Below are 26,990 nucleotides of genomic sequence, written 5' to 3'. Positions count from 1 at the left end.
CATATCAAAGGCTATGCTTTGGAAATTTGGTCGGTTTGAGAAGTGGCGGTCTGTTTTCACTGGCTGGCCCTATGGTAAAGTTGAAAGTTTAGATTAAAAGCAGTATTTCCACCTTCTCTGGGGATAAACAACTGTAACACTGAGTCTTATTTCCATGGTAACAGTGGTCCAAGGCCCCCAGGAGATGCTTTCCAATGGACATACCTACTGTTCTATCCGCCTGTATCTTCTCTGCCTCCCTGCTCCTAAAATTAGTTAGTTGGCTTTGTGATCCTCAGCTACAGGAGATAAACTTCCTGTACCTACTAAGAAAGTCAGCCATTGACAGAAAACCATACTAATGAGAAAGACATCCTTGAAAAATTAAGTTTGATCTTTTTGGACAATTTAAAAAGCACAATAAAAATGAATTACTTGTAAGAAAAACTGCTGCTTCAAATAGAGACTGGGACACTGAGAACATTTTTTCCCTGTTCTTTCCAAATGTCAGTCCCAAAACTCAGTGCTATTTTGTTGGTCACTGTCTCTCCATATTTTTAGGATTCAACTAATACATTTGCAATAGGTACCTCAGGATGAATTTTGTATGAATACAATGGATCTATGCAAGTAATCTTAGAAATCTTTTAATATCAGACTTTTATTTTTCCAACACAACTGAAAGTTTTATTAAATAAAATTTTATTGTCTACTGTTTACACCCATGTTGCTGCTGTAAAGTACAACAACATACACAAATCCCTAGCATGAATTACTTGTCGTTCACCCCTCCACTGAACTACAGACATTGCTTGAGAATTTGATGTTTGCTTTAGGAATTTAAGAAAAAAAAAAATGGGGGCATATTATCTTGAAGGGTATTGTCAAGTGACCTGTTGGAATTCAAAGGCATAGCCAATACTGCAAAACAGCACTGGCTGTGCTGTCCCTAGGAGGAGAAAGGAGTGGAAAACAAGAGGAACTGAGCAGTTGTTTCTGGTGACACATGGGACTGAAAGCTTGATTCTGCCCCCCCTGGACGGAGTGGCCGCTTTGCAGAGGAACAAATAAAACAGGGGAGGGTGGGAATGTGGATACTATGAGTTAAAAAAGTATAAAAAGTAATTATATCTAAAATATAGATTAGATATAAATGCTCCAGAACTCGTTAAATAAGCTCAAAAATACTGGAAAGTGGCAATTTGAACTACATTTATTTTTAAACAAGTGGGGGGAAACTGAGTGTTTTGAATGTCGTGTGCAAAACTGATCCACGTCACCATCTCACCGTCACGACTGAACATGGCAAGGCGGGTACACTGGTTTCCAGCATCACAGGCAACACTGCATGTATGTATTTTAATGAGTAATGTAAACTTCAGTGTTAAGGCAGCTGGTACTAACGCTGCACACAGGCTTAGCTCCGTGCCCATTTCAGGAATGGGGCAGTCAGCACTTGAAAACAAACTGTGAGAGAAGGAAAGGGGAGCCAGCATTATCTGACAAAAACAATGCGTCCAAATATTTTTCCTTTCACACACACAAAAAGAAATATTGGAACACTTAGAAAAACAAAGCACCCATCCCGCCAACTTCAGCCTGTTCCTTAACAAATATTTCAAAATACTGATAAATAATAGTGACTGCAAGCAGAATTCCAGTGCCAGAGCCAATGGCCCCGAGGAAGTCGGCCAACACCGACAGGGCGCCGATGCATAAGCCCCCAAATGCAGCTGCTGTGGGGATGTACCTGGAAGACAAAAACCCTGAGTCAGGCGGAGCGGCGGAAGAGTGATTCAACTAAAGGGAACTGTCCGTAGTACTGACGGCTCATCTGGGGGCACCCAGTTAACGTGCTGATGAAAACTGATGAAGGGCATGATTGGACTCATTTCAAGAAACCAGTTAACAGCCAAGAAAGGCAATACATGATTTTCATGCCAGAAGAGGAGAATCCTCAACTGTCACTTCAGTAGTGGAATATTTAGTATTGTTTGTAAGTGGGTAACCTTTTAGCTCCCTCTCTTAGATAAGCAGTGAATTTAAAAATGTTTTCCTAAGTAGCAAATTTATGTGATAAGATTTGGATGATCCTCTTTAACAGTAATTCAACCTTGGCAACATGTTGGAATCACCTGGAGAACTGTTAAAAATAATGGGACTGTGGGACTTCCCCAGTGGTCCAACAATTAAGACTTTTGTCTTCCAATGCAGGGACGTGGGTTTGATCCCTGGTGGAGGAATTATGGTCCCACAAGCCCTGGGGTGCAGCCAAAAATTTAGAAAGCAAACAAAATATAATGAGATTGTATTTAAAATACTCCAGACAGGAAAAAAAAAAGGGGGGGGATGGGGAAGATGGTAGAGGAAACAAGAATGGGAGAATGCTAACAACTAAAGCTGGATGCAGCTGAGACCCAGAGGCTCACTTTACCATTCTCTATATCCAGTCTATATTCTAAATAAATAAAATACCAATGCCTTTTCAACAAGCACTTCTGGAACATGTGGCTATCTACATGGAGAAGAAGGAATCTGAACCCCTTTCTCACACCAAGCACAAAAATTGGCTCAGAGTGGTCACAGATACCAACGTAAGAGGATAAATTTTTGTGACCTTGGTTTCTTAGCTACAACACCAATAGCAACACAAAGCAGAAATAGAAAAACTGAACTTGATCAAAATTAAAAACTTGTGCATCAGAGGATGCCATCAAGAAAGTGGGAAGATGACCCATAGACTGGAACAAAATGTCTGCAAATCATATACCTGACAAGAAACATCCAAAATAAATTTTTTTAATCTTACAAACCCAGAAACAAAAGATAACCCAATTACAATTTTTAAATATGCAAAAAGATGGAAGAGACATTTCTCCAAAGTACATACTCAAATGGCTAATTAACACATGAAAAGATGCTGAACATCATTACTCATCAGGGAGAAGCAAATCAAAACCACAATGAAAAAGGAACACCCCTATGAGATAACACTCATACCCATGAGGTGGCTAACATCAAAGTAAGAATTAGTGCTGGTGAGGACAGGCTCAGAGTTGGGGGGTGGGATGGAGAATGGGGCAGCCGCTCTGAAAGAGTCTGGCAGTATCTCAACACGTTCAACACACAGTTGCTACATGACCCAACAATTCCACTCAGCAAAATGAAAACATACATCCACACAAAACCTGTACAAGTATGTTCACAACAGCATCATTCGTGACAGCCAAAAAGTGGAAACAAAATTTCTATCAACTGGATAGACTGAACACAGTTAGAGCTATACAAGGGAATATTATTCACAAAGGATGAACCCTGAAAATACTACACTAAGTGAAAGAAGATACTCACAAAGGATCACATATAACTTCCTTTATATGAAATGTCTAGAACAGGCAAATCCATTGAAAATAAAGAAAACGCCTGAGGCTGAGAGTTGGGAGGGCTGGGCAGAAATGGGGAATAACTAAATGGGTACAAGGTTTCTTTCTGGGTGATGGAAATGTTTCTAAAATTGTAATCATTACACACTCAAAGTATACTAAAAAAAACAACCCACTAAACCATATACTTCAAATGACTACATTACAGGATATGTGAATTATATCTCAAAAAAGTTATCAAAAAATAAAAAACTGATGCCTGGGACCCACTGCAGACAAAATAAATCTCAACTTGTACAGGTGGGATAGCAATAATCTTTAACAGCTCCCAGGTGATTTTTAGTGCAGCCAATCAACAATGGGAACCTCTGACCTACAGCATTTAACAAAGGGTGAGTAGTGAAGGGAACACAATTTCAATTAAAACAGTAATTTAGGTGTCAATTTTGATGTGGAGAATAATTCAATTTTGTGTTAAATTTTGATTCTTTTGTGGTAAGCAGAAGAAAAATGCTTCAAATATGAACTTAAAAACTAATATCTGACAGCAAATGGAAGCTAGATTAAAAAACCAAGTCCATGTGCACTGTATGTAATACCCTCCCTGCCCCACGGCCTATCAAACACTGGTTTGAACATAGGTTCCTTACCTATTAAGCTCATGAACCATGGAGGTGTCTCTGTGGCCCCTCATTACCATCTGTTGTTCTTTAAGCTGTTTAGCTACCTGTGAAGAGAAAAACAATTTTTAAAATCAAACTCTATTTTACTACCAGGTTCTATAAGACGTGATTTCCATATACTAACAAGTAAACTATAAGAAGGCTGAAGTAGGTACTGTCATAACATCGTTCCCTGGCTACGGTGCCGCACAAGCACGTTATGTGTATCTTAAGCTGAGGTTTCCCAATCTGCTTTTTGTCACCTCCATAAAGGGAACTAAGGAATAAGACTCTGTTGGGCAGGGTTGAGCTTTAGAAGGTCACAAACCATTGTAAAAATCTAAGAATTTTTCACTTTCCAGGAACTAGTTTTTAACTCCTTAGGAGTGATATTACCTCATGAAGAATGTATGAATTAAGAGTTTAAATTACAAAAGTAAGTTTATCTATTATCATTTGACACCTAAAAATTATGAATTTTTTTCATTTTCAAATAAACCAAATACTTACATCTTTGGCTGAGGAACCAGACACCTCTATCCACGTCTTAGAAAAGAATGCACATGATCCCAACATGAAGATGATATAGACAACCACATGGACAGGGTCCTCAAATATGGCGCCCATGGACTCAGGAGGAGAAAGGTAGTAACAAAGGCCCCCCACTGGGTAAGAACGAGCAGGTCCTCCCCCACTGACATCCTACAGAACAAGGATAACAAGCATAAATGGTCACATTTCTGTGACTTTTCAAACTCCTCAGAAAGTATAACAATGTCTTAAGCTCAAAGCACCTACAATTTATGATTCTATGTAACTTAAGGATTTACTTTTGTATCTAAAATATCTTCAGTCTTAACAAAATTATATAGTGTCTATTACATAAAAACATTGTGAATATACTAAGGAAAGAGCAATTCTTAAGAAACATTGTAATACAACTATGAGAAGACTTCCTTCTCTTCCTGAAGACACGAATATGGTTACATTTACATCAATCTCTGACATTTAGAATATGAAATTTTCTGAATTACGTAAGAGTACACACACATTTCTTCACTTCACTACGAAGAATGGAATCAACTGAAATATTAACACAAGACTAACACATCGCTACCTAAACTCTATGATATTTATTATAAAGAATTCTTTTAATAAATATCTGTAATTGAATTTTGTTATTCACACATTTATGAATTCTTACAGTCAAAGAAATGGGATTAGCATATATTTGTTTACATTAAATGAAAGTCCTGGGCATACAGGGTGGGAAAGCAATTTTTGGATGCAATGATTAAAATGTTCCTGAAATTACAATTTCCAAATGATTCCTTTACTATGCCCCAAGAATCACTAACTCCAAATCAACTGCCCTGTTTATAGACAAACTTCCCAATAATTCTCTTTAAAGAAAATCTCATTGAGATCACAACACAATCTATACAACTGAGTGGAGTTGTATAGATTTATTACTGTGAAATTATCATAGTAGTAATTACTGCCAAAGTTTATCCTAGGTGGCGCTAGTGGTAAAGACCCCTCCTGCAAAGCAGGAGACATAATAAGACATGCGTTCAATCCTTGGTCGGGAAGATCTGGAGAAGGGCCAGGCAACCCACTCCAGGATTCTTTCCTGAAGAATCCCATGGACAGAGGAGCCAAGCAGGCTACAGTCCATAGGGTCACCAGAATCAGACATGACTGAAGTTACTTACTACGCACATCAACTCTTAAGGGGAGGGACAGCCCTTTCCCCCACCACAGGTAATCCAATTTCTGTAAAATGAGTGGGGAGTCTAGTTGACCCTTGAACAGTTGCAGGGGTTGTGGCACTGACCCTCCACGCAGGCAAAATCCATGTATAAGTTATGGTTACTCTTCTGTGTACACAGCTCCTCTGCATCACAGGATTCAGCCTGCTGCAGATGGTGCAGTACTGAAGCATTTATTACTGAAAAAAATCTGAGTCTAAGTAGACGCTTGAAGCCCAAACCCATGCTGTTTAAGGGTCAACTGTATTATGGGTAAAGGCAATCCTACTTCTTTCAACTGGCATTCAAGTTACAGTCTCATCCTATTAAATTTTATATTTTAAAAAATAGCTTTCAGCAAAAGCAGAAAGTTATGTCACTACAACTTATAATACAAAAGTAGCACATTAAGACAAATGCACAGAATAAGCACCATACTTCAGGAATGACTTAAAAAATATAATTCTTCAGGGGAATACAAATTCTAGAATTACACACACTGAAAACAATAAAGGATCTTACTCATCTCTAATTCTACAGTTCTAGGAGGGAAAAACACTCCTTGGTCAGTTGAAAATTTTAACTAGTCAAAATTCAATCTACAATAACTCACATCTTGATCACAATGTGGCTGGAGTACTTCAGAAGGAGCTATGATGAAGAGGAAGGCAGAATTTACTGGATTCCATTTCTAGCAACTCTGTTCTTTCTTCACTAGTAATTACATACCTTTCTCCAGCTCATCACAGACTAGTTTACTGCCGTTTGGAATATGAAAAACCACAGGGGAGGCAGGAGAGGATGATTTCAGACTCCCATATAATCAGCAAATTGTTTCTTTGAAAAAAACATTATTCGAGACAGGAGTGGAGTAAGATTACAAAACAGGGAATCATTTCCATAAGAGCAACTGTAATCTTAACCTAAAAGGTCACTTAAATGAGATGTAAAATTGCTTCTTCAGTTCAGTCGCTCAGTCATGTCCGACTCCTTGCGACCCCATGAGTTGCAGCACGCCAGGCCTCCATGTTCATCACCAACTCCCGGAGTTCACTCAGACTCACGTCCATCGAGTCCGTGATGCCATCCAGCCATCTCATCCTCTGTTGTCCCCTTCTCCTCCTGCCCCCAATCCCTCCCAGCATCAGAGTCTTTTCCAATGAGTCAACTCTTCTCATGAGGTGGCCGAAGTACTGGAGTTTCAGCTTTAGCATCATTCCTTCCAAAGAAATCCCAGGGCTGATCTCCTTCAGAATGGACTGGTTGGATCTCCTTGCAGTCCAAGGGACTCTCAAGAGTCTTCTCCAACACCACAGTTCAAAAGCATCGATTCTTCGGCTCTCAGCCTTCTTCACAGTCCAACTCTCACATCCATACGTGACCACAGGAAAAACCATAGCCTTGACTAGACGGACGTTAGTTGGCAAAGTAATGTCTCTGCTTTTGAATATACTATCTAGGTTGGTCATAACTTTTCTTCCAAGGAGTAAGCATCTTTTAATTTCATGGCTGCAGTCACCATCTGCAGTGACCTTGGAGCCCCCCAAAATAAAGTCTGACACTGTTTCCCCGTCTATTTCCCATGAAGTGATGGGACCGGATGCCATGATCTTCATTTTCTGAATGTTGAGCTTTAAGCCAACTTTTTCACTCTCCACTTTCACTTTCATCAAGAGGCTTTTTAACTCCTCTTCACTTTCTGCCATAAGGGTGGTGTCATCTGCATATCTGAGGTTATTGGTATTTCTCCCGGCAATCTTGATTCCAGCTTGTGTTTCTTCCAGCCCAGCATTTCTCATGATGTACTCTGCATGTAAGTTAAATAAGCAGGGTGACAATATACAGCCTTGACGTACTCCTTTTCCTATCTGGAACCAGTCTGTTGTTCCATGTCCAGTTCTAACTGTTGCTTCCTGACCTGCATACAGATTTCTCAAGAGGCAGGTTAGGTGGTCTGGTATTTCCATCTCTTTCAGAATTTTCCACAGTTCATTGTGATCCACACAATCAAAGCTTTGGCATAATCTTAGATGTACAATAATACAAAGTATTGTTTTCCAGTCTTAGTTTCACAATGCTTACAAGTTTACAACTTCCAAATAAATGATAAACTGTGCTATAGATAAATGAACCTGAAAATGTTACAGCAAGTGCTTCAATTATGGCTTACCTCTTTCAGGTAAAAATATAAGCATGAAATGCAAATTACAATAAATCTGAATACTTAGAATAAACAATGAAATACTCACGGCCCACTGTCCTAGTAAATTTACTAGAAAGTTGCCGCTGAATCGAACTGAGAGCATCTGGGAAATCACATACAGGTTGGACACCAGGGCGGACTGCAGGATGATGGGGATGTTGGACGTGTAGAAGAGCTTGATGGGGTAGCTGCTGTACTGCCCGCGGTAGCGGGCTGACTTGATGGGCAGGTCCACACGGAATCCCTGAAAAAGGAAGCTCAGGAGTGAGTCAGAGAGACTGCACACAGCACAAATCCGGACAGTCACAGGAGGAAATCTGCACAGATGGTGCTAGCAAACTCTCTCTTCCACACACACACACAGAAATAGAAATCCTTCTCTACTTCATAACCACGGATACTTTGCAGCTCAGCATCTACTGAACAACGGAACTCTAGTTGCCTAACTAGATTTGAAATGCTGACTTGTTAGCTACTAATATTCAAATGGCATGCTCTTCTTGTAAGAGCAGAATAAAAATCCACACCCCACTTACTTCAACAAAGATGGTATACTTACCTGAAAATATATAACAACAGCAAACACGAAAACTGTGGCAATGAGGTTCATGAGATTGGGCAAATTCTGACGATAGAAAGCCTCCCTCAGGGCTCGGACTTTGTCTGTCCTGGTGGCCAGTAAATGAAAGAGCGCTATGACTGCGCCCTCAAACTCCGTACCTGATGAATCAAGACAGAAATCAGCTGGAGCCTCATCACCGAAAGTTGTCCCAAAGTCAAAACAAGCAACCCTGAAGCTCCAATACAGGGCAGAAAACAGCAGTCAAAATAATTCAACTAAGTTTACTTGATGATACAGCCATGTGTGGAGCTTCTAAAAAATACTGACATCTCTGAGGCAAATGTTCCTTTTGCTAGTGTAAATTTGAAGTTTTCTCAAGAGACTATTCTTGATGAAAACAGTCAAAAGAAGAATAAACCAAAGCAAATGTTTAGTTCATAATGGTTGGCCTCGCCTTTACTTTGGGGGAGGGGGATGGAGACGGGGAAAAGCAGCAGCGAAGCAGCAAACAGATGTCAGAATGAAAAGATCAACATTCCCCTACCAGGGTGGCCTTCAAGCTCCCTTTACCAAGTACATTAATAAGCCATCACTGCTATTGCCTGTCTGAAGGCTGGGGTCAGGTCAGATGTCAACCATTACAAATCTTGGATGGCATTTCAGAGAAGTGCAGGTGGGTGAGGTGAAAGTCAATTAAGTATTTCAAAATGTAGGTGCTATTATAAAGCCAGGGAGAACAGCAGCAAAAGCACTCGTGCTCTCTGATGACACAATAAATGACGTTTCTTTACCCATCTGAAAAATCTCATTCCACTACCTTTGTATCCGCTCCAAGTGCTGAAATCAGTCAAAATCAATGACTTCTGGAGCAATGGCTTAGACAATTAGATTTTTTAAGTGTTTGCAATCACTTAATTTTTAAACGAGCAGAGGCTAACATTTCGATATTCTTTCTGGAGTAATACTTCATACTCCACCAATCTCCGCTTATTCACTTTGGCACTGCCATCCACTGCTGCCCGGGACAGCAAAGCAGGGCATCGGAGGTCCACCTGCTCCCCCACCTTGTGCTCCTCTCAGCACACATCCAGCCAAACCCATGCAGTTGTGTCCCTGTGCATTGTACCTCGGCCAGTGTTAATGGTAGTGGGACTAAAGGCCTTCCAGACAATGGTTTCACAGATGTTGGTGGCAATAAAGAGGGAAATCCCAGACCCCAAGCCGTAACCCTTCTGTAGCAGCTCATCTAACAGCAGCACAATCAAACCAGCAACAAACAACTGTGGGGAAAGAAATGCAAGTAAGCAGAAGCAAGAATAAATTCAGAAAGGGGCAGTGAACACCATGGACTACTTTCAAAGTACAGGCATTTTCAACATTACAACCTAGCTACTGCAGTATCACTATTACGACTCTCTGCATCTTTCAACCCTCACTGGAAGCCAGTTCGGCAAATCAGAGGATTGGAAATGTTGTCACATTATAAAGCTGACATTTTGACTTTTAAAGTATATTTATATTTCTCTACAATGTTTAAATAAAGCCTATTGAGGAGTACCCTGAAACAAAAATGTTCACAGTTGTAGTGTTTATGACAGCAAGAAACTGAGAGCATTCCAAATAGTTTCAAGGAAGAGAAAAACCAAATGAAGTATGTTACGATAACAAGATGTGATATTACAGGCCATTAAAGGAAGAGCATGTGAACTATGCTGATACATTTTTTAAGTATTATATATTTTATATGTGTATTATATGTAATATAAAATATACACAGAAGGAATTGAAAAGTAGACCATGAATATGTCCACAGATTATAACAATGTAAAAATGCATACATACAATGACAAAATGTAAATCTGAGACAATTAAGGGTTCACCAGGTTAAGCTTATAATTTTTTTAAAAAATGAGAGCATACTAACTTTTTGTGAAATTGAACATTCTTAATTTTCCTCTTGGAGAAGACACTTCAGTAAAAGTATGTACCAATCAGAAATAATCCATAGCTTTGCAAGTGACCTCTGTGGTCAAATGACTCCCTCCCAGTACACCGCTGGAAGTATGCTTACCTTACATTTTCTCTGTTTTCTCTTTTTCTGAGTTGTCATTTCAATGGCTGTACAGAGCCTAATTTGTCTACTTACAGTCTTTCAGTTTGAATTTCAATGGACTGTAAAAAAGGTAAAACTCTCAAAACTTCTAAGAGAGCTCACGAATCATTTACTGTTTGAAAACCAAGTTTACCAATCTGACCAGATTAAAGACAAGCTAGCACTTAACTACTGAGATTTTACTTTGACCACGATTATGTAACAGGTACATACTCCTCATCAGAAATACAGAAGCCCACCCCGCATGGAGCACGATAGTGGTCCACAAACCACTGGCTAACCAGAAAGTGCTATCATGGGTTTCTGATTAAACCATCTGCCTAAAGCCACACAGGCAGCTCTGAAACAGCAGTAATTCTTCAAAACCCTGTTCACAACCCATGCCCGTCAGACAGGAGGGTGATCTGTATATATCCAGTAAAAATCAAACTCATGCTTCTCTAACTGGACAAAGGAATTATAGGAAAATAAACGAGAAATGGTTTCTGTAACTGAAAGAGTAAGATAAATGATGGTTAAAAAAAAAAAAAAGCATGCATGCCTATGAGAAGGGAATGAGAAATCAGAATTGAAAGCATCTCATTGATTGGAACAGTGATTAAAAACCTGAATACTAACTGCATGCTTTTCTAGAGTGTTCAGTACATATGAACCTCTAAAGTGTGTATAAAAATAACACATCTCAGCCTTGTTCATGCGTGCGTGTGCACACACACAACTCAGTTTGGACAAAATAATACTTACCTCTACTCTGTCCCATGCACACTGATACTGTCTATTCTTTTTGAAAACTGTATTCAAGACCCCCTATTTAGATCCCAAAACTCAATAGTGGAAAAACACTGACCATGTGAACGAAACAATAATAATTAAGGTGAGAAATACCTTACATAACAGCATGCAAACAGTTTTCAAAATCTCTAGGTGAAAACACACTGATCCAATCATATCTCTTCAGTGAATCCACTCATTTTCAATGTTAGCAATGCCTTAAAAAGAGGCAATGGGTCACTACCCATATGTACCATCAAACATGAAAAATTTCTCTATACATTAACACTAGAAGAATTAACCACAAGACAAATATTTGTGCACCTGAATTTATGTAAACAACTTAGTATATACCCACTTTACTTGCTTTGTTCCAGAAATTTAACTCCTCCTTGATTTCTGGTACTGAAAAATTAAAATAACTCCATTTTCTCTATCAATTCAAATTCAAAACTCACTATTCAAGAAGTCAATACTTTACCCTAGAAGTGGTCAGCTGAAGTTCCTTAAGAATATAAATATGCCCTTACTGAAACACTAAAAAAGTTTTACTGATGTATAATGTTCTAAGAGCTAGACAGATGCCAATTCTGAGTGTCTTTTAAAAAGCAGGGTTATTCTAACTATGGTCATAAAGCAAATGCTATCAAGAAACAAAAAAAGGCAAGAACTGGTGTTTCAGCATCCTTCCGCTGAAGTACTGAAAGATACTAAAACCAGTTTCCAGAGGACCTTCTCTCCCCATCTATTGCAACACTTCTTCCTCTAATTCCCAGGGGTTTTAAGTTTGCCACTCAAGGTGTTTTTTAAATGAAGAAATAATGACAAAGCTATCCTTTAAAGAAATGTACCTTGTTCCAAATGGGAACTCACTAGGGGCTCAGAAAACTACCTTACAGTCCATTAAAAATGCCTCCCCTGAAAAAGACAAAATATTTCCACTTCATTTAGAAAAGCCCTATGATATGTGTTAATGAATAACATATAAATACCTTAACAATCCCTTTCTCCTTGGTCTAATTCATACTCACTATACAATCTTCTTACTATGATTTGCTTCTCATGTAAGATTTCCTATTAAAAAAGATGGTTAACCATGCCAGTTGAAAATGGTGACATTTCTCAATACATATATACATACATGCATACACACACTAGTAAAAGAGTGTTTTAGTTTTAAACTATTTTTCTGATCTTGATCTTTTTGACTACTAAAAAAATTTTTGCCTAAATTAATCCTAATTTCATAGAGTGAACAAGAGGCATTTCCTAGATAACTAGGACCCTAGATGTTCAGTGTTTAACTTACACAAGCTTCTTTTCAAAATACAGTAAATACTATTAGATAACTTAAGTAACAATGCATTCCTGGGTAACTTCTCCAAAGGATTTTTAAGGACTGCATTAGAGAAATGGAGTCCTCAAATATCTTTCAAACTTTACACATTTTAAGATTCTCAGTGGAGGAAAAATGATGCTGGCCTTTAAAAATTCTATTCCAACATATCCATTTAAAAAACCCACAGGATATATACATGTGTGCTTATATGGTATTTCACTGATTACAAGATATTATTATTTGTAACATTATTATGTGCCACTAAGAAAGGAAAAAATACTACAGTTAAACTATGACAATAACCTGTTATAAAGAATTTTTATTGTCTGCTTATAAAAAAGTTTAGACTTAGATGTTTATCATCTAGCTTGCTCTTTCTGTGCCTGTTTATATACAGTAACTGTTCAGTAACAAATCACAGCAGATTGTTGCAAGACATTTTAAAAAGCAAGTAAACCCAACATCGTGTTTTATCAACAATGTACGTAACCCAGTGATGTAAGGACGATACAAACAGCTATGGCCAAGCTGACATACACATGCAGGCAGTGGCCGTCCCAACGACCGCCTGGCTGACGGCACTGCTAAGAGACCATCAGGGCTAAGAGAACATCCTGATTTCAGAGACATCAAAAGGTGCATCTTAGGATCAGTGAAATACGGCTGACAGATCCATAATTCTTTTATTACATGTCTACACTTGATTGCAATAAATTTTAATTTTTTACATCAATATAACTTATATGTCACTTCAATAATCAAAATGTAATTAAGTAAAATAATTCAAAAGGAAGAAAATGACTATATTAGTCATCTAAAGAACTGTTACAAAAGAAAACTGTTTTTGTTATCTCTGTATGAAACATTGGATTTCTTACCTGAATGATGATAAGGAGACAGATTCCAGCACCCATTTCAGCAGGATCCCCATACATGCCCGTCATGACATACACAATGGCTTGCCCAATGGTGATGATCATACCAAATACTGACAAAAATGGGGGGAAAGGAGGACATACTTACAACCAAAGATAAAGAAAGACCAGAAAAACACCTTTACCACAAAATTCTCAAATTTGGGAAAGACTTTTTAGTTGTACTGATGCTCACATTTCTGGGCTCCATTGAACAAGGCTCTGTCTTTGGGTGTATCTCCAACTTCAATGATTTTGGCTCCAGCTAACAACTGCATGATCAAACCAGATGTTACAATTGGGGAGATACCCAATTCCATTAAAGTTCCTGTAAATGAAGGGGAAAGAAGTAAATAATCTTTACTATACCCAACGGATACAACCAAGCAACTTAGCACACATAGCACATACCCAATAGAGATTAGTTTAGAAGTGGCCCAGTCCTTAAAATTATGTCTACTGAAATACATGCTTAAAAGTTTACAAGAAAATTGTCATTCCTTAAACATTGCTAAAAAAAACCTCATTTATTAACACAATCTCACAACACATTGACTCAAAATTACTATAAATACCACAAAAATGTAAAGTTCTGTAAATTCTAAACTTAAATTGTGAAAGAAACCATTTGAAAGAAATAGTCCAAGATTTTTGTCCAAAATCACTGTTCTTAAAATTTACACTAAACATTTTAATGCAGAATTTTAAAATTATATACTAAGTCCAAAAATTAAATACCAAATTAGTAAGAAATGATACTTAAGAATAGTTGTGTCTCTTTCAATTCAAAATCTAAAATTATATAAAAAGTCATCAAAATCAATGTTGTAGAATATTTAATGGCATAAAAATGTTAATGACATACTGGATAGGAAAAAGTACTCAAAAACAGCATGTACAGTTTGATTGACTATTTAAATAGAAAATCATCTCCTGTTAGTTTGGCTATCAAGATGTTTGTACTATTAATGAACTTATCTACAAAACAGAGTCACAGACATAGAGAACAGACCTGTGGTTGCCAAGGGGGAGAGGGGTGGGAGGGATTGACTGGGAGGTTGGATTAGCAGATGAAAACTACTATATAGAAAAGGTAAAACGCCAAGGTCCTCCTGTGCAGCACAAGGAACTATACTCAGTATCCTATTATAAACCATCATGGAAAGAAATATATAAAAAAAGTATGCAAATGTATAAGTGAATCACTTTGTTGTACAGCAGAAATTAACACATTGTAAATCAACTATTTTTGAATAAAATAAATTTTTTAAAGATGTTTTTATTGTTATTTTTACTCAGTGGGTTTATGGGTAATTTTTATTCTTTTTTTTGCCTCTATTTTCTAAAATTTTTCATTGTAGAAAATAAGCATTACACTTTTAGCAAAAAAACAAAAAAAGAAAGAAAACCAAATACACCAAGCGTGTAAGATAATATGCAAAACTAATCATTCCATATAGCCAAGACCATGTTTCCATTGGTCATTCTGTCACATCACAACCTTAATTCCTGACTTTTATAAATGCTGAAAAGGTACCTTTAATATGAGAAAGATTTCATCTTAAATGGACTTCATGTGTTTTTCAAATACTTCTTTAATGGTAGAGATAAAAACATGTCATTGTTAAAGCTAGTAGGCAGGTGGGTAGATGTCTTTTTACATCAAATCACCAAAATTTAAACTGCAAACAGATCTAGTCCAAAAATTAATCCAATCAAACTTAATGAACATTTCATTTAGGAAATATGGCACTTCAACTCAGTAGGAAAAAGAAGAATAAATGGACCTTGGCAAATGACTAGACATGTATAGAAAATTAAGCCTATATTCCCTATCTCATGACTTTCAACAAAATAAAGGCCAGACATTTAAAAATTTAACCATAAAAGGTAAAAAGCACAAGTACTTGGAGTGAATATGTTCATAATCTTGGAAAAGAAAAAGCCTTTCAAAGCATGACAAAATACCTAAAAACCACAAGGAAAAAGATGGATGATATGATTAGCTACAACTGTGAAACATCCATGTGGCCAAAGACAGGATATAGTTAAAAGAAAAATATTCAAACACAAGTAATAAAGAGCTCAAATCTTTAAGAGGCAAAGAATTCTCACAAATGGATTTTAAAATGAACAAATAACAACAGTAAAATAAGTCAACCAGAGAAACAAATACCATATGGTATCACTTACATGCGCAATTTAAAAAATACAACAAACTAGTAAATATAACAAAATAAGCAGTCTCACTGCAAAATCACTGCAGATGGTGACTGCAGCCATGAAATTAAAAGACACTTGCTCTTAGGAAGAAAAGTTATGACCAACCTGGACAGCATATTAAAAAGCCAGAGACATTACTTTGCCAACAGAGGTCCATCTAGTCAAAGCTATGGTTTTTCCAGTAGTCATGGATGAATGTGAGAGTTGGACTATACAGAAAGCTGAGCGCAGAAGAACTGATGCTTTTGAACTGTGGTGCTGGAGAAGACTCTTGAGAGTCCCTTGGACTGCAGGGAGATCCAACCAGTCCTTCCTAAAGGAGATCAGTCCTGAATATTCATTGGAAGGACAGATGCTGAAATTGAAACTCCAGTACTCTGGCCACCTGATTCAAAGAACTGACTCATTTAAAAAGAGCCTGATGCTGAGAAAGATTGAAGGCGGTAGGAGAAAGGGATGACAGAGGATGAGATGGCTGGATGGCATCAATGACTCAATGGACATGAGTTTTAGTAAACTCCGGGAGTTGGTGATGGACAGGGAGGCCTGAAGTGCTGCAGTCCATGGGGTCTCAAAGAGTCAGACACGACTGAGTGACTGAACTGAACTGAACTGAACTGAAGCAGTCTCAGTTATGGAGATACTGAGATACTGTTTGTTCTCCACAGATATGGAGAACAAACTAGAGGGTAGGGCTCGGGGGAGGGAGCACAATAAAGGAGTTGAGGAGTGGGAGGTTGAAAATTACAGAGCGGAAGACAGGCTCAAGGATGTATTGTACAATACAGAGAATATAGACATCCCTTCCAAAAATAAAAATAAAAAATAAAAAAGAGATAAATGGAACAGCCACTCCCAGTAATGTTCTTTTCTCAGGAAAATACCAACATAGGAGGAAATCCCAGCACCCAAATCTGTACTAAGTAATCCTGAAACTCTAAACAAGGCTGGCTGGGTCAGGTGTAAACCGTGGTAACCTGGAATTATGAACTGAGAACCGAAGAACCCAGGAGCTGTTGAAGCTAAATCACAAAGACAAGATTCCCAGCTAGCCCCTGATGCTGAGATCTGAAGACTGCCTGGTTCTCTCTCCCCAACGCTAAGCTATTCTACCTCCTCTTTGGATTTCAAAAACAACTAGTATCCTTCCAATGAATTTCAGTTTTATGTTTAAACCACTCAGTCATTTCCTATGATTTATAACAAGTCCACTCATAGAAGAAATACTAATATTCAATAAAAATATAAGACCATCTCACTAGTATGAAGGCAAAAGAAAAGCAGCACATACCTCTGTTGGATGCAAGAATAACTCTCATCCAGTAGAAAGGATCTGCAGAATCTGATGACATGATTCCAAACAGTGGTATCTATAGGATTACATAAAATAGTTCATGAAAATGTATTATACAAATTAAGTTTGAACTTAATAATGCATTCACTCAATACTTGCAATACTTAAAAAAAAACACTACTTCTCAAGTTCTCTAACCAAACAAGAATACTTTAAATGTATAGTTTTTTAGGGAAAATATAAACAATGGAAATCAGTACTTTTCACCGGTAAATACTCCTTATCAGTATGGAGATGTGCTACACACAATCTGAATATATGCAACATTACTGAACTGCACACGTAAAATGGTTAAGATGATAAATTTCATGTTTTTGCAATTAAAGAAAATGTTCTTTATCATTAAAGTATAGGATATAACTACCAAGTCACAGAATAATTTTGCAAAGCTATGGGTACCAATGACAGCCAAGGCCATGCTCCAAATAGAAGACTGAAGACAATATACACAGTAGAATGCAGCCATTAAAAATTATACTATGAAAAAAAAATTTTTTAATTATACTATGAAGCTTGTATCAGGATCAGGATGTTTTTTATGTTGTGGTAATAAGTAGAAAAGAGTGGTTCTCAACCTGGGGCAACTTAGTCCCCCAGGGGATATCTGGGAATTGTCTAAGAAGGCAATTTTGGTTGTCCCAACTTGAAGGGGCTGCTAATAGCATCTGCTGGGTAGAGGACCCTCACAAGAAGACACTAACAAAAGTCTAGTGAGAGAGCAGAGTCCAGGTGGCATTTACGGCAGTTCTCTCAGCTGATCTCACCTCCCTCCATTCTCTCAAGCTAAAAAACACTATGGAGAACAACAGACCCCAAACCCTTAAACTGCATCTGGGAAGGGAAAATAAACCTGTTGGAGATTCAGTGGAAAGAATCACCAGTCCTGGACAGAAATCCCTAAGCATGAGAAAGACAGAAAGGTACAGCTTGGCAACTCTGTAAATCCATTAAAAAAAAAAAAACAATAATAAATAACATAAAATACGTAAATTAATTAAGGGCAGGAAAAGTCGTGAGAAATGTGACACTTCAAGAAATATAACTCAAGTTAGGTTTCTTACTTCTTCCAAGTTAGGTTGGGTTTTCTTGGGTTCTAGCTGTAAAGCTCAAACTATTTACCACCTGGCCTTTTACAGAAAAAATGTTTGCAGACCCTTGGGTTAGAAGATTCAATAAGTTCAAAGCAATAAAAACCATAATCCCAGTAGGCTTTCTTAAAGAAACTGACAAGCTGATTCTAAAATTCAAATGAGTGACTGAGAACTGACAAAATCATTCTGAGAAGAAAGAGCAAAGCTGGGTGACTTTTACAACCTAATTACAGGATTCAGTCTAAAGCTACAGTAATCAAAAGTTATGGTTTACCATAATGATGGAATATGATCAATGGAATATAACTGAGAGTACAAAAGCAGACCCATGCTTAAATGGCTAACTGATTTTCAACAACGATGCCAAGGTTAATTCAATGGAGAAAGGATAGCCTTTTCAACTGGCCTGTCCATATAGAAAGAAATGAGCCCTAACCTTACCTCATGCCATACACAAAAATTAACTTGGAACAGACCATAGACCAAAACATAAAAGGGATAACTATTTAGAAGAATACTGGAGAAAATCTTCACAATACATATGTCTGATGAAGGACTTGTATCCAGAAAATATTTTAAAAGGCATATAATTCACTAATGGGACAATAATGCAATTTTTTTTAACAGGAAAAAGATCTGGGGAGAAAACACTTTACAAAAGATGAACAAATACTCAGTAAGTACATGAGAAAGCTGCTCAATATCATTTGTAAAGGAAGTAAAAGTTAAAATCTTTACCGTGGAGAAAAGGGAACCTTCCTATACTTTGATGTAAAGTGAAAACAGGTGGTTCCTCAAAAAACTGAAAATAGAGCTAACATATAATCCAGCAATCTTACTCCTGGGTATATATCCAGAAAAGGTAAAAATTCTAATTCAAAAAGATACATTCACCTCAATGTTCATAGTGGCACGGTTTACAATAGTCAAGACATGGGAGCAACCCAAAACGTTTAAGGGCTGGTCAGTAGAAGCAAAGTAATACAATGATTTGGCTTTGGAGGACTTATAATTAAAACATGCTATTTACAACATGATTAAAAGCAAACAAAAAGGAAAAATATTTGCATGATACCTGTCAAAGGTTTAACACTTATTATTAAGAAGAAAATGAATAAAGATCATTAACTGAAAACTAAGAGAAAAAGAAAAAATATGTTCAAACCCACTAGGAAACCAAAAGAAATACACAGTAGAAGTATCATTTCACTATCAACTCAGATTGAAATGATGATTCTCCTATGTACAATAGCTGAAACAAAGAAGCAATCTAAATGTCCACCAACAGAGGAATGAATAAAAGAAGATATGGGCTGTACACACAGAGAGAGAATGGAATACTACTCAGCTGTTAGAAAGAATGCAGCAGCATGGATGGACCCACAGATTATCATACTAAGTGAAGTAAGTCAGAAAGGGCAGATACCATACGATATCACTTATATGTGGAATCTAAAATGTAACACAAATCAACGTATTTATAAAACAGAAACAGACTCACAGACATAGAGAACAGACTTGTGGTTATCAAGGGCTGGGGGAGAGGGATGACATGGAAGTATTGGATTAACAGACGCAAACCAGTATACATTGGGTGGGTAAACAAATACTGTATAGCACAGGGAATTATATTCAATATCCTATATTCAGTATCTGCTATACATCAGCAACTAACACTGTTAATCAACTGTGTGTGTGAAGTCACTCAGTCGTGTCCGACTCTTTGCGACCCCATGGACTGTAGCCTACCAGGTCCTCTGTCCATGGGATTTTCCAAGCAATAGTACTGGAGTGGATTGGCATTTCCTTCTCCAGGGGATCTTCCTGACCCAGGGATTGAACCCAGGTCTCCTGCATTGTAGACAGATGATTTACAGTCTAAGCCACCAACTATACTTCAATAAATAATTTTCTAAAAAGATAATGCTCAAAATAATTCAGTGTATTTACTATTTGAACTAAAATTAGCTTCTCAAATTATAACCAACCAAGACCTGAGAATAACAGTACAGACGTTTATTCAGAGTTTGGTTACATACCTGACAACATACTAAGAAAATGAAGAGAGTTATAGCAGTCCATAGTACCTTCTCTCTAAACTGGATCTGTGCAACAAAATAAAAAACTACCAATCAAAATCAAGAAACAGCAAATGTAAAAAAAAATCAAAAATGCATATTAAAGCTTAACCAACATTCTCCATCATGACATGCTCTTATTATTTACTCTTAAAATACTCTCACCCTAGTGAGTAGCAGCTAAAGCAAACAGCTAAACTTCTCAAGCATCTTTCTGTACTTGGATCTGAGAATTAAGTGTTATAGTTTAAATACAAGCAGGCCTTAATACACTGCACCACGTTAGCTGAAACTGAAAAGGATAAAAAGACACACATCCAATATTTACATATTTCAGTTAACACCATACTATACAAAGCCATCACTTATTGTGATAAGTGATATCATACAGTATTTATTTGTCTTCCTGCCTGTAATATTATTTGGTATTTCATAGACTATGAAAAGCTATAGTTTCTTAGTATACCTTACATGTAACGGGAACAACTATTTTTATAACCTCAAAGAAAGTTAAAAAAAGAAATATATTTCTGAATATTATAAAACAGTAAGTTTAACAAAAGTCTTACTTATCTCTTTCTAGTCCCTATTCTGGTTAGTTCCATGAGAAATTGAAAGTACAGTAAAAGAGAAACGTCTGGGAACTTTTGGGATTAACAATATTTCCAGAATTGAAATGCCTTACTTTCAAAAGTCCACAATGATGGAAGAACAAATTGATGCAGTCCCTATCTTTTGAATGCATTTCCGTGATTTTTTTTCCTCTGAACTGAATGAATCAAGAAATGAGAAGTATACACCTGCCCAGTTGCAATCCATTTATGTCAAACAGTTGGTATGCATGAAAACTGACCCAAAAGACTGGGTCATTTCTAGTGTGGTGGATCATAATAGGCAGGAGAATACTGTATCTTATCTAACACACAGGCCAAAGAAACATAAGGTTTGGAAATGCTACAACTTAGAGAACAGTTGTTTTTGAAACCATGAGATAAACTATCTAGATTTAAAAGGTCTACTCTACTTTTATTCACTTTTATGCCTCTTGCGAAGAGAAGGAACAGGCATTTTTCCAGTTACAACCAGAAAAAGGTTGAGGAAAATAAATCAATGTAGCTAGTTTAACAAAGTAAGTCACTTACTGCTGCTAAGTCACTTCAGTCGTGTCCGACTCTGTGCAACCCCACAGATGGCAGCCCACCGGGCTCCCCCGTCCCTGGGATTCTCCAGGCAAGAACACTGGAGTGGGTTGCCATTTCCTTCTGTAAGTCACTTAGCTACCCTCTATATTACAAAAATATTATACTTACTTTCCTTTCAGGTTTCTGAATTTCTGGTAGAACTGCACAGAAAGGTTTGATAACTTCTAAAAATTTGACTGTTAAAAAGAAAAAAGAATAAATGCCCCTATTACAAAGTTTTAAAAAAGATTTTTATTTTTGCGGAGTCAAATACAAATGTTCTTTTAATGGCAATCCATCCCATTCCCACCTCCAAAATGAATTAATATAATGCTCTCCATTTCAAAGTAATTTGCTTCCTCATGCTTGAATCCCACCCCTTTACATATACAGAAAAGGAGTAATTCAGTCAGCATCTCTATATCAAAAGGAGCAAAAGCAGTCAACCAACAAGAACATGCATTATGGAAGGAAACAGGCCATAAAAGGAGGCAAGTACAAGAAATGAGCTGAAACTGCAGGACTGACAATTTGGGATTGAAAGATGCTGAAATGCGTAAGTGAGAAACATCACACCCCAGCAGTGAAAGTGCCAAGTCCTAGCCAGACCACCAGGGAATTGCCTAGATAGGTTTTTAAAAGTACTGTATACAATCTCTACTTCATTTCATTAAGTCACTATTCACTGCTTGGACGCTCTCCCATATAAGAAAACCTCAAAGTACTTGTGTATGTTCAATCCTCAGCCCAGAGAATGATGACTATATTTCATTAGAAAGTACTGTTTTCCCGGACAACTCATAATGTATAAAAGTAAGATAGACCAAACTTTAGGATAGGCACTCTCTTCTGGCATGGCTATAATTTGAGAAGTCAAGTCCTGCCAAAGAACTGGAGGATGAAGATGATAATCATTCACTCTCTGCCAATGTCTGTAATGTGCAGAAACACAAAAATCCACAACTAGATTATTAGTTAAGATCATTCTTCCCTTACACACACAGGATTCTATGTACTAACATCATGAAACCGTTTTAAAACTGACTTGAGCAATTAACACTTCAGCCAGTTAGCCAACAGTTGACTACAACATCTTTTTTGTTGTTGCTAAATTTATGTTACTGAAGTATGGTTGATTTGACTCTACCATTTTTTAATAAAATCTCTCAAAGTGACAGCAGCCACTTATGTTTGACAGAAGAATTCATAAATTCTCACAAGCAGGTTGTTACCCAAGTACCATTTAAGACGACTTCGAAAGCAAATCTGAATATTATGAGTGTTCATCTCTACTACAAAACAAATGTCAATCCCATCAGGAAACTTCCTAGAATCCCCCTACCCTTTTCCTTCCCACTTCAACCTAAGCTACCCTCCCAGATATCTTGGTTTATGGTCATCTGTGTCGGAATATTCATGTTCAAGCAATGCTTTTTTGTCTGCCACCTCACTCTTCCTGTGTTGTAGAATGTAATGCTTTATATTGCAAATTCAAGACCAAGGGTCTCCTATTCCTTTCAAATGTCCACTAGTTAGCAGGCCAATGGGGGTGTACGTGCGGCTTGGGTTTGCGATAATCCGTTCATCTAACAATCACCCCAACAGCTATGTCAGTATATTTGTGAAGATACATGGTGTTGAGGGTATGGGAGAGGGCCCTCAAAAGATTCCCATTATTTAGGGCCTTGTCCCTAAGGCGTACACGACCTGACACGTTGAGTTTTCAGTAAACGCTACAGAATGACTGGAATGAAAAATTTAACGAAAACGCTAGGCCACCAATCGCTTCCTTTCCTCCCCTAAAATACATGCCGTGCATCACTTTTTAAAAAATGAAACAAGGCAGGGAGCTTCATTCATCACAACTAATATTCCAAGGGTGATTTGGGAATAAAAATATGAGTTTCCTAAGCTCTTGAAAAATTAAAAGTGGTCCAGGTGTCTCCTGGTTCCTTAACTCCCCGCCCCCAAAACCAACGGCCTCCCCGCGCTGTCCTCCGCTCCACGCCACCCACGGAGATGCGCAGACCCAGGCCTCCCGGTCCTAGCCCCGCAGCCGGCCCGAGCTAGGCCTCGCACGGCTGGAGGAGCCTCGGCTGAGGCCCCCTGCCCGCGCCCTCCGCAGCGGCCCTCGCCTCCCCGGCCCACAGGCTAGGCGACCCCGGACCGGAGCCCGGCCCCCTGCTTGCGGCCCGTAGGGGCCCGCGCCTCGGGAAGGGCCTACCACCGCTACTCACTGCCCATGGCGGCGGCTGGGGCGGCCCGGCGGGGCCCGGCGGCCTCGGCGCGGCCTTCGCTAGGGTCCCGCGGCTCGCGACTCGGCGCCCGATCGTGACACGCTCCGGCCGGCCCCGCGCAGGCTCCACCCCTTCCCACGTGACCCGCGTTGTCGCCCCGCCAGGCCCCACCCTCTGACGACAGCCTGGCTTTAGGCCGCCTGCGCAGATGACGTCCGCCTCGTTGCCATGGCCACCGCCGGCGTCCTTCTGCGGAGCCCAGGAGGTGGGACCCTCTATGCGGCCAGGGCTGCCCAGTCTTTACGCTGTGAGCACTTCTCCGAGCGCAGGGTACAGCAAGGGCTGTCTCCTTGACCTCGACCCCCAGGAGGCCCGGGGGTTAGAGTCAGGACACAACCCGAGCGACCGCCCCAGGAGCGCAGGACGGGTTCGAGCCCCAGGACTGGAGCCGAGATGCCTCCAGAGCCCGCATGCATGACCCAAACAAACTTAATTCTGCTTCCATCTTACTGGAACTGCTGGGACGTTTTCAGAAATTTGTCTGTAGTTAATAGCTTGTGAACTTTTCACTCTCTACTATGGCCTTCCTGAGCAGCTTGAGGGATCTCAGTTCCCCAACCATAGATGGAACATCGCCCTCTGCCTTGGAATGCCGAGTTTTAACCACTGGACAGCGCGCCCCCTCCCCCCGACCCAAATCCCTGTCTGCCTTGTCTGGTCTCTTTTGTCCCTTCGTGGACAGCATAGTGTAAGGGAAAGCATATAATCTTAGCAGTCTACTAACCCAAACTTTAGTTCCTCCTACTTCTTAACGAGGACAATGAGCAACACGGATTATCTTTAACTTGCACGTGTTTCTAATGTCAAGAAAAACGCCATATTGCAACAGGTGTTCAATAAACAGCTGTCTTGAGTATTGAGGATTGAGGAAACACCTTTTTACTCTTACAGGATCATTTCTTATTTTTGGTCCATTATAGCTGGTTCTTCATATGAGTCAGAGAAGATGCAGGGGATCAACGCTAAAGTAATATACTTTAATAAAAAGTCTTCCAAAATTAACTGGTTTGGCAACTTGCTATGGAGAACTAACAGTCCCTTCCTGAAAGGTAATTCAAAATAATGATGCATGTTGCAGTGATGACTGAGAGTAAGAAGGCTAAGATACAGAAGATATATCTCATGGCTCAACTTGAAGATTAACAAGAAACAGACCTGGGAGGTGTAAGGTTAGACATTTGGAGAGATCTAAATTTAAAAAACTCTAGTCTTCCATCTAATTTTGTGCTTAGACTTTTGAAATATTTTAACTCAAGAAATCAAGAGATCTGAAAAAAAGATGACCCTGTGCTTTTATTTTTTTTCGAGTTTAATATACAACATTGATAACCATTCTCATTAAATAGATCCTTGTGATTTTATTGGTTGACATTCATGGTACTAAGTTACATGATTTATGATTTACGATGTGAATCACTAATCTACTGCTGCGGCCAGAACAACCTATACATTGGTTCTAAAAGACACTGACAGTTGCCAGTAAAGGTGGAGAGGGTATTCCAGGGCCTCGGGTATTCTCCCATTTCTGAAAAAACAGTATTATGGCACAAGAATGGTATATGGTAGTTTCTGCAGCACCAAGCCATATAAAGCTAGGAAGTTTGCTGATGTTTAGTTATACTCTCCAGTACTAAGCCTAATTTCCGAATAAGGGAATAGATTGGTGATCTCTAGAAGTCCCCGAAGCACCTAACACTGGGAAGTTCCTGCCATCAAAGTGATCCTTAAGTGCCACAAATAAACATCATATGACAGCAGGGACTTTTAGAGGCGAGGCTGATCAACCAGTGGCTGAAATCCCCATATCAGACACCGCCCAGCGTTTATTAAAAATATTAAGGTATTGCGGCAAGAATAGTTAAGGGGGACAAAAAAGATACTATGGCAAAGTAGACCACCAATCAATTTCACTGTAGCTACAATTCAATAATAATGTGCTAAGGATCCTACACCCAGAGATTTATATTTAATAGGACCAATACTTAAGGATAATGGGTAAAATCGTGATCCTGAAGAACACAAATCAGGAATAATACAGTTTTGCTATAGTGTTTGATAAAACATTTTTCACAGTGGCTGGAAAGCAGCACCAGAGATGACATAAAATTAAAATATAGGTACTCAAGGACTTTGAATAAAGAAGGGAAGATTCATGAAAGTGACACGCAGTAAGAAAATCTGGAGGAAACACAGCAGTGGGACCCTGGCTCACACTATATGCCTGGGTGTACGTGTATAAGGAACTGTTGGGGTCTCCCCCTGTTCCAGAGATGTCCTTGGACTTCCCCTGGCAGGTGTGTTGTGTTTCAATAAAGAGTGACCTGATCAACCCCAAAAAAGAAAATTGCAAGTCACTTCAGTTGTGTCAGACTCTTTGTGACCCTATGGACTGTAGCCCCCCAGGCTCCTCTGTCCATGGGATTCTTGAAACAATAAATTCCTGTTCAAGAACTTTTCCTGGGTACATACAGTTAATCAGAAAGAGGAGAGTCTAAAGACATCTAGATCAGGACCCAGTTCTACAACTCACTCTGATCTAAAACAATATAACATTATGGTACATTAAGGAGGAAAGCGACTTGTGGGATTCATGTCTCAAAGAACAATTCCTTTGGCTGTGCCATGTATTCTAGATTCACCTCTCCTCCACCCTCATCAATCTCAACGTCTTCCAGGAATACAATCTTTTCATGGTACCTAGCGATTGGAGGAGACAAGCCTTTCTTTTCATGGCAGTTTTCTTACAAGGAAGTAGTATTTCTTCAAAGGACGTCATGGGGTGAAGGTCTTGGTAAGGATTTCTTCATGCTGCTGTAGGTGAACGGTGCCGATTCCCACAGCCGGTACTGGCAACGCGGGTCGGCTCACAAGAAGGAGCTATTGTGGAAACAGAAAAGAAATAAAATGACATTTGAAATCAATCATACCTCTGCTTAGCTCGCCCAGGGACACGAATGTATTTCTCTTAAGCTGTTTAACCATAAATCACCCTTTTAGAAAGTAGTGAATGACATAAACTAGATTACAGGGAGATCTGTGTCACAACTGAAAACTAAATTCCAGGCATAAGGTGAGACACATTCAGGAAT

At 38.7% G+C, this 26,990-nt stretch overlaps 2 protein-coding genes across 2 annotated transcripts in view; both read right to left on the bottom strand.

Moving 5' to 3' along the window:
- Positions 1-646: 646 nt before the first annotated feature.
- SEC61A2 (SEC61 translocon subunit alpha 2) lies at positions 647-23,923 on the bottom strand. The gene is made up of 12 exons (XM_052651119.1): positions 23,842-23,923; positions 21,734-21,801; positions 20,385-20,450; positions 17,192-17,270; positions 13,874-14,005; positions 13,642-13,751; positions 9,667-9,820; positions 8,538-8,698; positions 8,025-8,222; positions 4,535-4,726; positions 4,013-4,089; positions 647-1,729 (listed from the first exon to the last, which is right to left on the bottom strand). Exons 1-12 carry the CDS (start codon positions 23,846-23,848, stop codon positions 1,543-1,545), a joined length of 1,431 nt encoding a protein of 476 aa, XP_052507079.1. The 5' UTR covers positions 23,849-23,923; the 3' UTR covers positions 647-1,542.
- A 1,247-nt stretch (positions 23,924-25,170) lies between these two features.
- Positions 25,171-26,990, bottom strand: part of DHTKD1 (dehydrogenase E1 and transketolase domain containing 1) — a 41,706-nt gene continuing 39,886 nt past the window's right edge. The window contains exon 17 of the mRNA XM_052651118.1: positions 25,171-26,778. Coding sequence (XP_052507078.1) covers positions 26,674-26,778 — 105 coding nt within the window. The 3' untranslated portion in view covers positions 25,171-26,673. The remainder of the gene's footprint in view (positions 26,779-26,990) is intronic.

This window comes from Budorcas taxicolor, chromosome 13 (genome assembly GCF_023091745.1).
Source record: "Budorcas taxicolor isolate Tak-1 chromosome 13, Takin1.1, whole genome shotgun sequence".
Lineage (NCBI taxonomy): Eukaryota > Metazoa > Chordata > Mammalia > Artiodactyla > Bovidae > Budorcas > Budorcas taxicolor.
The sequence above is the reverse complement of the archived record's forward strand: the minus strand, read 5'-3'. Positions and strand labels throughout refer to the sequence as shown.